The sequence below is a fragment of the Sciurus vulgaris genome, assembly GCF_902686455.1.
Source record: "Sciurus vulgaris genome assembly, chromosome: 14".
Taxonomy (NCBI): Eukaryota; Metazoa; Chordata; class Mammalia; order Rodentia; family Sciuridae; genus Sciurus; species Sciurus vulgaris.
The window spans coordinates 69,468,821-69,481,078 of record NC_136475.1 but is presented as its reverse complement, the minus strand read 5'-3'; the positions used below and the strand labels follow the sequence as shown (position 1 = coordinate 69,481,078).

Genomic DNA, 12,258 nt, shown 5'->3' with positions numbered 1-12,258 from the left:
TCTGAAGTGTATTAAAGAGGAAAGGGAAGATTCCAGAACTTAGAAACATAAAATTTAATTGGCAGACACAAAACACATCCAGAAATCACTAAAAAGACACTTTTATGCATCTTTGCATTGAGAAGCACAAATGACATAGTAAATTACTTCTTAGTACTTTTCTATTCCACACTGGCTTAAATCATTCTTTCATGAAGGTAGTGGAAATCTCCAGACTGTTTTGAGACTCACCTCTATCCTCATCAGGTAAGGAAGCAATTAGCTGTTGCTCCTCAAAGACTGTGGCTAGCCCTTTTTATCTTGTACTTTTTTGAAGAGTCTTGATAACATTTCTCTCAACATCAAACAGAAAACCTTATTGTGTTACCCTTTTTTTTTTTTTTTTTTTTTTTTTTCATTCTAAAGCACTGATTGTATTTTCCAGGCTGGGGTTTTGGGGTCTCTGATCTTTCTAGACTCCACTCCTTTGCCCCTGTGTTTTAACTAGTGAAACTTGACTGCCCCATCCTTTCCCCATGTAAGCCTCTGCACATCCCACTGTAAAAACATGTCAGCCTGCAGCAACTTTATGCACAACCAGAATCTTTTCACTTCTTCAAATCTGAGTAAAGATTTATGGCTTTACCCAGATGGTAAATGTTGATAAACCCAGATAGATAATTCATATTGATTGGTTTATTAAAAAGCTTTTTTCAGCTTACGTGAATGTTCAAAATTTCGTTAGAGTACAGTATTTTGCCTCACTCCAGCAGCATGCACATTTGATTTACAAAAGCACTCTGTTTTCTATGCTTTTTCGAATTCATGGTCTTAGCTGCATAGGTCCTTCCAGTCCCAGCTCAGATAAGGATGTTGACATACTAAAGAATTCTGAGTTATAATGATATGATCCTTTTTAATGTAACATTAATTTTCTGAAAAAAGAAGTATCACATCCAGACACTACTAAGTTAAGAGGCCCAGGCATACCCATTCCCACATATGTGCACAGACACAGCTCATCGCACACTCCTTAGGCAAGTCACCTGATCTCTGTAAATTTCATTTTCCTCCTTGCCAAAATTGAATATTAATATTTGTCTTCCCGTCAAGGTCATTTTAAAATCAAATGAGAAAATAATTGTTCTTAAGTGCAGTGCAAATACAGACTCCAATTAAAATGAAATGGAAGTTTCTGGAAGTATTTTGTATGTGCAAGGTGACACATTAAGAAATAATTTGGGACAGAGGGCCCATGAGAGATGTGATTATTATCATGCAGCTTTCCCCATCTGATTGAACAGGGTGCATCTGTTCAGGAAAAATTTCTTCAACTTCTAGTACTCTTTTAAAAATAGCTTTGTTGAGACATATAACCATGGAATTTACCAGTGTGGTTGCACAGGTCAGTGGGTTCCAGAATATTCAGAGTCATGTACTCATCACCACTGTAAATTTTAGAATATTTTTATTAGCCCTCCCCAAATATTCTTGAACCCATTTCACTCCCCATTTCCCCCAGAACCACCCCACAAACCCTAGCCAAATGTTAATCTACCTTCTGTCTCTATAGATATACCTATTCCACGTAGTTCATTTAAATAAAATCATTTAACTCAGTCTTTTGTGACTGGCCTCTTTCACTTAGCATATTGTTTTCAAGGTTGATTCCTTGTAACATATATCAGGACTTTGTTACTTTTTTGTGACCAAATATTTATTTTAGTTGTATGGATATACCACTTTTTGTTTTTTCATATGTCAATTAATGGACATTTAGGTGGTTTCCCTTTTCTTGACTTTTGTGAATAATTCTTCCTGAACACGTGTGGAAAAGTTTTTATGTGGGAATATGATTCCAGTTCTCATGGGTGTACACCTAGGAGTGGAACTGTTTGGTCGTATAGGATCTCTGTTTGATATTTTGAGACATTGCCAAACTGTTCACCAAAGCAGCAGTGCTTGTACATCCCCATTAGCAATATATGGGAATTCCTTTTCCTCCGCATCCTCACCAACCTTAAGACCTTTTTTTCTTCTTGTTTCAATGTTTATGCTCTGGTTAAATCTAGCGGGGCTTAACCACTGAATCACATTCCCAGTCCTTTTTATTTATTTATTTATTTGAATTTTGAGACAGGTTCTTGCTAAGTTGCTGAGGCTGGCTTTAATCTTGGGATTCTCCTACCTCAGTCTCCGGAGCCTCTGGGATTACAGGCATTACCCATCTTCCTTTGAGTGTAGTCATCCTAATAGGTGTGGAGCTGTGACTTTAATTTGCATTCCCCTCTTGGGCTGTGAGGTCGAGCAGCCTTTCATGTGTTTATTGGCCAGTTCTATATCTTATTTGGAGAAATATCTGATCAAATTTTTGTCCATTTTGCAATTGAGTTTTTGTTTGTTTGTTTGTTACATTATAAGAGTTCAAAATACAAGCTCTTTATCAGATACATGATACTTGATCCAACTTTGGGTTGTCTTTCTTTTTGGTGGTATCCTTTGAAGCACAGAAGTAGATTAAATCCATTTTATCTGTATTTTCTTTTGTTGCTTATGTTTTTTGGCGTCATATCTAAGAAACCTTTGCTTAATCCAAGGTCATGAAGATTTTCTCCTAGGTTTCTTCTAAGATTTCTGTACTTGTAGCTATTACATTTAGATCATAGCTATATAATTCATTTTGAGTCACATAAACAAGTCTTTGGGAATTGGGAGTTAAAGGCCAGCCAATTGAGTGAGGCCCTAAGCAACTTAGTAGAAACCTGTCGCAAAATATATAGTATAAAAAGTTAAAGGAGCTGGGCATGTTACCCAGTAATTATGTGCCCCTGGGTTCCATCTCCAGTACCAGAAAATAGAAGGTGTATACAAATACTGCATAAGATTTCATCAGAGGCTGGGGATGTAACTCAGTGGCACAGTGCTTGCCTAGCATGTGCAAGGTCCACAGCTCAAGACTCGCATTTGCAGAAAACACAACAATAAAGGAAGAAAAAGAATGCACACAAACCTAAATATCTAGCAAGTCTTTGTTTATGTGAGGATAGGTTCATCTTCATTATTTTGTCTGTGAATATCCAGTTGCCCCAGCACTATTTGTTAAAGAAGCTGTTCTTTCCCCAGGGAATTATCTTGGGACTCTCATCAAAAACCAATAAATGGAATGGTTTATTTCTGAACTCTCAATTTCACTGAGCTATATTATCTATACTTATGCTAGAACTTGATGACTATGGCATTGTATGGTGTTATGAAATCAGGAAGTGTGAGTCCTCTTTGTTCTTTTTAAGATCATTTTGATATTTTTTAGTTCCTTGCATTTCCTTATGAGTTTTGAGATTAGCTTATCAGTTTTTACAAAAGAAATTGATAGGGATTTCAGTTTCTAGAAGATCAATTGGGGAATATATTCATCTTAACAATATTGTCTTCTAATTCATGTAGGAATAAATAATTTCTTTAAACAATATTTTGTTGGTTTTGAAGCATAAGTTATACACTTACTTTGTAAATTTCATCCTATTCTTTTCAATACTTTTAAGACTGGGATTTATTAAAAGTTCATATTCTGATTACTCATTGCTACTGTATAGATAAACAGAGTTTTTTGAGTTGTACTTATACCCTGAAATGTTTTTGACCTTTTTTGAGTACTGATAGTTTTTAGTGATTCTTTATAATTTTTTATATACAAGATTATATTGTCTGCAACCAGAGAAGGTTTTACTTCTTCCTTTCTGATCTGGATTCCTTCTACTTATTTTTCCTTCCCTAATTTCCCTGATTATAACTTTCGTTACAATGTTGAAGTGCTGAGAGCAAATGTCATTGTCTTGCTTCTGATCTTAGGGAGAAAGCATTTATCGTTCAAAATTAAGTATGATGTTAACTGTGGGGTTTTGTAGATGCCATTTATCAAGTTGGGGAATTTTTCTTCTCTTCCTAATTGTTAAGCATTTTTGTCATGAAAGAGTATTGGATTCTGTCAAATGTTTGTTCTTCACCTGTTGACATGATATGGGTTTTGTCCTTTATTCTATTGACATCTTATATTTAAATTAGTTGATTTTTGAATATTAAACCAACCTTGCCTTCTTGGAATAAATACTGTTTAGTCATGGCCTATAATCCTTTTTATATGTTGCTAGATGTGGTCTGCTAGTAATTTCTTTGAAAATTTTTGTGTCTGTACTCATAAAAGGTACCGATCTGTAGTTTTGTTTTTTTGTGTTGTCTGTGGTTAGAGTTATTTTAAAACTACCAAAATTGGAGACAAGGAATGGTTTAGAGAGTATTTCAGAGCAGAGAAAATTTTAGATGTGATTATTATCAAGCAGAGCGTTCTACATATGGGACTATGTGTTCTTAGCAGAACACAAAGCAGTGATGGAACAAGCACAAGCTTTCAGTTGAAGGCTACTGTTTCCTTCTATCATTTGTGAAATGTGTGATTTTAAGCAAGTTACCTAGTATTTCTTCTCTTCTAAACTCAGGATAGTGAATCTACCTCCGACCTTTGTAATTGAATTTAAGTAAGGTAATACATGTTAAAGGACAAGCACTGTTAAAATGATAAATTATTAAACCAAATAGAAAAAAGATTTTAGAAGAGAACAAAGGAGAGAAGAACATTACCACCTTCAAACTAAAAAGAAAACCCTCAGTAAATTACTTGAGGAAGAACCAAACCTAAGGTTGAGGCAGGATCATGCACTCAAGGTAGAGAAGGTTTTAACAAAGAAAATATAATCTCTTTAAAACATACCAGATATGTAGGTTTCATGGTCACAGAGTCACCCCTTTATTGGGGGTGGGAGGAAGTCAGTGTAGATTTTGCTAAAGAGAATTTCAGTTCCTTTGTGTATATAGGACAGCCATGTGTTTTGTCTGTTTTACTTTGCTTTATTGCTTCTATCGTAAAGGTAGATCGAGTTTAGTAAATTTCCACCAAATTGTAACTTCCTGCTCTCTGACAGAATTTTCTAGAGGCTGTTTAGAAAGCATCAAAGGACACCTCTGAAAGATTTCACATAATGCTTGTTTGGTCAGCTCAGTGGTAGAGCACTTGCCTCTCCCTGGTGAAGCCTTGGGTTTGATCCTCAGTACTATAAAAGTTATTTCAAGTGTCCCTTATTTGTTTTTCATTCCTTCAGAAACAAAGCCAGCGTGTGTCTTCAACAACGTGGAGTACTATGATGGGGACATGTTTCGAATGGACAACTGTCGATTCTGCCGATGCCAAGGGGGTGTTTCCATCTGCTTCACTGCCCAGTGTGGGGAGCTGAACTGTGAGAGATACTATGTGCCTGAAGGAGAATGCTGCCCCGTGTGTGAAGGTGAGAAAAAGTGCCCGCTGAAGGTCGACAGGAGAATACGTGGTCCAGAGCTCTAAGGTCACGGTCGACTGAATCCAGCCTCATCAAAAAGGAGAGGGATGTTGAAGTTCCTTTTTAATGATGTCACCATCTGTCTTTTAGAATGTTGATAATACCAGGCAGAGAGCAGAAGTACTTCCCTGAGAGATGCTTCACCTTGGGTGTGAAGAGTGGCCTGTAGGCACAGGTCAACTTGAGACTTCTGGAAGTTGCTTTCTGTGCCTTTCCTACAGTTCTGTCAGTGCCTCAGCAAGTCCTGGGACAAACCTTTGTCTTCACTCTGACATTGGAATTCACCCCCTGCTCTCCTTGGAATGCTGGGCTAGAACAGGACAGTCCTTTCCCCGGCAGTCAAAGCCTGACTGTGTATCTGGCCACGTGTCAGGAGTGTTCCTAGGCATCAGGTTTGACTCTTTGTCGACCTGTTATATCTGTAGTCCCCTCTTCTCCAGGACGTACTATTCCCATGTTCCAGCAGCAGGCTCTGCCTTTTCATTCTATAGTTATACAGAACATTTCTGAATGGTACCTCCAAAGACCATCTACTACCACCCACCCATTTTAAGCACTAGGAAACCGAAGTTCAGAAAAGCAGTCTCTGTCCTGAGTTCACGGAGAAGCCAGGCCTGAATGGGCCTCCCATATTCTTCTCACCAGACAGTGCTATTTCTCCAGAAAGGCAGGTCATGTGGGCCTTGTCCTGACTAGGTCCCAGATCTTCAATCCACAGTCACCTGTGTTGGTCTTTGCCTAATATCTGCATACCAAGTGGGAGGGCCCAGTGCCAATTCAGGTTCTTTGCCTTTTTTCTGTTATACTAAAAGCCTTTCCTTCTAATGTCGTGTGTGTTTGCTGCATCATACTGAAGACCTGAAATGTTTAAAGTATGATACGTTCCTGACATGGAGTCCTTTCCCTTGAAAGAAGTCATTTTCACCAACACAGGAGAAGAGTAGTTTACTTTTTAAATATTATTGTAGGGAATTTTTTTAAAAAAATCACATCAAACTTTTAACCTTCCCAATCAATCTGTTCTGTAGCTGTCCCTAGTTTGTAATAGCATCTGAAACTATGCATTGGTTGATGGTGTAAAAACATAGATCTGAACCTCCAAGTAATAATCATAGCGAGTTGTCCGGGCATGGATCTGGTTATGTCTCACTTCCTGGAATTCAGATCCAGGCTTAAAGTAGAAATGAGGTATGCACTGTAATATTTTTTATAAAGGAATTTAGAAAGTCTTATCTAGCTCAGGTCTATTGGCCACTTCCAGCTGGCAGACTGCCTTTCTAAAGTTGTGACTACATTATTTTAAATTTTGCCCTTCTAACTTTCTTGTAATGCCCTCTGAACTCCTTAGCATAAAGACCAAACTCTAAACCGTCTGGACTGTCTTCCCTGCACAGCAGTACTTGTTTGTTGAAGCTAGTTTTTATGTATTTCTGAGAATTAAAAGATGGAGTAATTATCTATAATTGCTCTCATTATAGGGATACTTGGATTTGTATGCAGTATTTATATTCTTATCAATCGCTTCAGAGATTTTTTTTTTAAATAGTAGTCTTGGCTATTTCCATCCCCCAACCGTAGCTGCTGTTTAACTTCCCAGATTCTGAGGAGAAAAATTGCCTGAAGTTCAGTGTTTCTCTGAGCACCAGACCTAAGGCATGTCTGAACCAGCCCATCATGCCCAAGGCTGAGCAGGGACCCGAGAACTGCTCCTTCCTGTTGCTACATAGGTCTGCAGGCGCCGTGGGAATCGAGTCAGTCAGTCCCAGAAGTAACAGCATCATGATAATTCCAATGGAGCAGAATCCTTTCCACTTTAGAGGTGGTAAAATCGAGGTGCGATAAAGTCAGAGCCTAGAATAGATCCATGTTTTCTAATTACCAACTCACAGCTCTATTCAGAAAACTTCCCAACTCTACAGAGTGACAACTTTGCACATCGGCTGTTAGGTCACATCTCCTCCTCCCCGACTGCAGTGTCAGGATGAGAAGATGTACATTTGGTGTGACAGCTGCCTTTGCATGTAACCCTGGTGATCTCTCATGTAACCCCAGCTTCTGTTAATCACAGTTGGAGCAGAAACCAGTGATGAATAAAATCTGGAAAAAAAAAAAAAAAAGATCTGTAAGTACAGGTACAGATAAGATTTAGATTGTGCCCAGTCTTACTCTGAACTCCTGTTTCAATTTAGATCCAGTGTATCCTTTTAACAATCCCGCCGGCTGCTATGCCAATGGCCAGATCCGTGCCCATGGAGACCGGTGGCGGGAAGACGACTGCACATTCTGCCAGTGCATCAATGGAGAGCCCCACTGCGTGGCCACCGCCTGTGGGCAGAGCTGCATGCACCCTGTGAAAGTGCCTGGGGAGTGCTGCCCCGTGTGCGAAGGTAAGCCTTGTAGTTCTCATGAGTGTCTGGCAAACGTCTCCTGTTGGAGAAGCTTCTGCCAGTATGTTCTTGTTTGTTTTTTTTTATTTCCGCAGTCATAATGTCTGCTGTCACTAGTTACAGATCAGTTTATTATACGGCCCTGATTCATCTTTGGAGGAAAATGTTGCAAATTTATAATGAGAGTAGTGTGGTCTTCTTTATCATTGCATGTATACTGACATGAATACATTATAGCATGAGGGTATATAGGTTTTAATTCAGTTTGTTGTAAACCTAATTAACATCCACTGTCAACACAGGGAAATAAAATTGGAAATCAGGATCCATGATTCATGAGTAACAGGTTCAACTTGTGCTGCCTCCCTAAACCCAAGAGTCCTGACAGCTAGAAGAAAAGGACCAAATCATCACAGGCAGTTTGCATTCACTGACTCTGAGCATCCTTCCTCCTTCTAAAACCATGACGACTGTGGCTTTGCCCTTCCACTAATGGCTACCTGCATTCATCTCTTCTGTTCAGTGGAGAGAAACTGAGGTATCCTGGTCTAATTTTTCCATCCCAGTTACTCTTCCAGCCCATTTCCTCCACCTTGAAGATTCTTTCCATATTACTCATGTCAGTCTTAATCTTCTGTCCGTGTCTGTTAGAACAGACAACAGATCAGATATTTATAGTGATAGACCCAGTTGAGGTTATCTGTCATTGAGAAACATATTTTCATAGTAAAATAAATTAATGTGTGTCCAAAATTTAATCCAGGTTAAGGACGGATTCTTGTAGAACTTTCTAAAATAGATACGAAGAAACAAACGGGTTTTTCCAGAAAGTCAACTAATGTCTTTTCAATATCAAAAAGTCTTTTTTTGCTTTTGCCTAAATTTTAGTAAATTCAGGCTTTTAAAATTTGCCGACTAGCTTCATTAACCCTTTGAGGGGTTAGATTCATTATCGACTTTAAAAAAAATCATATAAAAATTCAAGCTGGAGGATTCTAGTCCTATTGACATCACCAGAGCCCTCACCATTACTGTACTCAGAACGCAGCTGCCACGCTCCAAGGCTTTATAGCTTCCAGATGATGCCTTTCTAGAAATTGACCCTCCTTTCTCACATACACTCCCCCCAACCCACAAGTGTTTCAGTGCTGGAAAAAAGGGAGAGTGTAGAAATATGTGTAATGGTTGTGTAGTTGGCTTTACAGGAAGAGTGCTTTGCAATGCAGATAAAGGTGGGCATGTATGTCCCTAAGGTTAAGGGAGAGTCTGTTGTCAACCCGAAATATTTAAGTACCAATGTGGGTGAAACCAAAGGAAAAATTAAAAGCAAAGCTACATAATCCATTCAACACCAGCTTTTTAATCTCATGTGGCTTACTTCATAAGTTCAAAGTAAGATTTTAAAAACTTATTGAAAATAAAGGGTTATTTTGCCCTTTCCTACAAAAGGAAGGGAAGGCAGATCCTTTTGTACTCTTTTTCTTCCATTTGCATATCTGTGTGAGTGGAGAAGAGAAGCTATTCATGAATAGAAATGCGTATGCTACATAGAAAATTGACTTCTTGTTATCCCAAGTAGATGTTTGTCTGGGGAGTGAGTTCAATCTTGTTAGTGTTTATGCCTTGCAGCATCTGCATAGACTTGCAATCTAATTCTTCTCCGTTTGAGAAAAGAGTCATAGTTTGGGTGAGCCACTAATTTCAAGAAATTAATGAAGCACCTCCTATAGTCCAAAAAAAGCAAACATCAAATAAGAGACAACTTTAACTTCAAAGAACATATTTAGGCTAAGTTTTACATTAGACCAGAAGGTAAAGAACGTCCTGGAGGACGGTGGGATAAGGTGCTTGACATTTGTCCCCAGTTTGGCTTTGCCATCATGACACTGCTGAAGGAAGTCCTCTTATCCCATTTCCCTAAGATTTAATTTTCCCTAAGCGGCCAGTGTGTGGCATACCTGGGATGGGGTGAAATCCTGTCAGCTGCAGCTGTTTTTATGTGGCTTCCCTGCCCCCAGATGTCATCCCAGCTTACTCATGCCGCCTGTTTCCAGTTCTCCTTATTAGCCTCTCCTCCTCTCTGGCCTTTGGCTCTGTGTGAGGGAGGGAGTATTGTGGAGTGGCAGGGGAGGAAATCCTTTGCAGTTTGAAAGCCACTCCAGGTGATTTGGGTGTGATCACCTGCCTGCCCTCTCCCCACTCCTCGGCAGACCTCAGGGAAAGGATGCCTGAGAGCCTCGCTGGCTGCGCTTCTCCAGTCTCACTTCCTGGCAGCCCTCTTCACCTCCGCAGAACCCAGCGTCTTTGTCATTCCAACTCTAAGAGTCTGAGGGTCCCCTTTCTTCTCTCTTCTGTGCTCTGGCACTTACCTCTTTTCATCAAACCTCCCAGAAGATTCCATTTTCTAGTTCTCAGAGAACCGATTTATCTTCAGTGTATTTTTTTTTTTTTTTATTTGTACTGTAGTTGGACAGTGAGTTTCAGGTAAGATTGTATTTGCTCTCCATTAACTCTCATTTTAAGATGTAATAGGGACAGAAAGAATCTTTGGTATGGAATTAAAAAAACAGTGCACCCCTTAAGAGGCTATGAAAGTTTATTACTCATGATAACAAACTTAGAAAATAATACAAGGTGAATAGGTCTTATTGTATAGCGTCCAAGGAGGTTTATGGAACAATTTGAAAATTTCTCAGCGTTCAGGAGCATTGAATAGCATACTTCACTTATAATTTCAAATGAAATTAAATTTAAATTCTAAATTTCAGAATAGCAAAAGGATTGTAATGAAATGAGAAAACAGGTGTTAATGTGTAATAAATAAGCAGTCAGCCACAATCATTTGCAGAAAACCAGAAGCACTGCTTTTGACACAGTTTAGACACCCAGTAAATTCCTCTGCACACAGTTGCCTAACAAGCCCTTCCCCTCTTAGCTGCATTGCAGAGTACACAGTCATGGTCTGAAGGACCCACACAAGGATTGTGGCTTTAGATTCCTTCTAAATAAGTTACTTCATCGCCACATATGGCATGTTAACCCCTTCAGGGAGGAAGAAGCTTGTTGTGGGTTTGGTTTTTTTATTGGAGATGCATACCTTCCAAGTGACAGCATAATGTGCCTGGTTACTCCCAGAGGACTAGGGACATGAACCTGGTGGCCCTTAGAGACAGGGTTGTTACTTGACAGCTAACTTGATTCACAAGTACCTAAGTGCTTTTTAAGTTGGCACTTAACTACTCTTATGATGAAGTCTTAGCAAGTTACTGTCAACACCCAGTTCAGGTACACAGATAAGCCATTCCAGTCTATCAGTCTGTAATTGATGGTGTTCCCATATTTTGCTTTGCTGACTTTTCTCTATATCTTCTCTTATTTATCAGTTTCATTCTTTTTATTTTTAGACTCTTATAAAGAGTTGGGGTGGAAAAAGATGGAAAAGCATGTAAAGTTTGTGATTTAAGTATATACATGGAAGATATAACCTTTTTTAAAAACTAAAATCCAGAATCGGGAGGGAAAAGCAAAATCTTTATTTGCCTCCAGCACCATTTAATCATTTTATTTGTAACCCTTAATGACAGCTAACTTTCCCTTACACACTTCCTGTGTGCCAGGCCTGAGTATTTGAAGAGCATCAGCTCATCTGATCCCTGCAAGCTCCCTCCAGAGTAGCTACTGTCATCCCAACTTACCACAGCAGAACACCCACTTCAGAGATCATGGGACCTGCTCTAGGTCACACAGCTCAGAACTGGCAGCAGTGTGTCCTGGAGCCCAGACTCTGGACCCTGCATGTGTACTTCCTCTGAACAAACAGGGCACTACACTCCAAATTGAATCCTTGGTTCCCAGTGATCAAGGAGTTTGCCATAATCTTTTGAATTCTTAGGATGGCATCTATGTGTGAGCAGATGCTCAAAAAATTTTTCATGAATAAAAGAATGAGGGAAGGAGAGAAAGAGTGGAGTAGGAAGTCCTAGCTGGCCCCTTCCTGCAGATCTCCTCCTTGACTGAGATGGACCCTGATATAGGGCTACCTTAAGCAGAGCCCCAGAAGCTAACAACCATTTGAACCCCTAATCAGTTGAAGAAAATAAAGTTAGGCTGCTTGTATTTGAAAGCACATTTTGAGAACAGAAAGCAGAGGATAGTGCATGTTTGACACGCAGTGTGCCCACGTATCTCCAGGCAACTTGGACTGATCGGCTTCATATCAACTGCTGATGTACACTCAGCCCTTAGCTCCATACCAGTGGCAGCCACCAGGGCCTCCCATGACTGGCATGTAATCTGCAGTTGTTCTTTCCCAGTTCAGCCTCTGAAGTCCAGAATCAGGGTTTCAGTGGTGTTTCCCTGGTCTCTCCAAGGCTGATACTCCCTGTCATGTTTAATATTGAATGTTTTTAAGACATGCCTTGTGCATACGTAGCTGCCGCTGCATTGTTACTTCAGTTACTTACGCTGTCAAGAATTTTGGTTCTTTTTTTTTTTTTTAATATGGT

General features: G+C 39.4%; 1 protein-coding gene across 6 annotated transcripts in view; it reads left to right on the top strand.

The window, feature by feature from the left end:
• The window catches only part of CRIM1 (cysteine rich transmembrane BMP regulator 1), a 186,810-nt gene that overhangs the window by 110,708 nt on the left and 63,844 nt on the right, over window positions 1-12,258 (top strand). For all 6 annotated transcript variants that reach the window (XM_079109590.1, XM_079109593.1, XM_079109591.1 and 3 more), the window contains 2 exons: window positions 5,133-5,315; window positions 7,556-7,753. In XM_079109590.1, coding sequence (XP_078965716.1) covers window positions 5,133-5,315; window positions 7,556-7,753 — 381 coding nt within the window. The remainder of the gene's footprint in view (window positions 1-5,132; window positions 5,316-7,555; window positions 7,754-12,258) is intronic.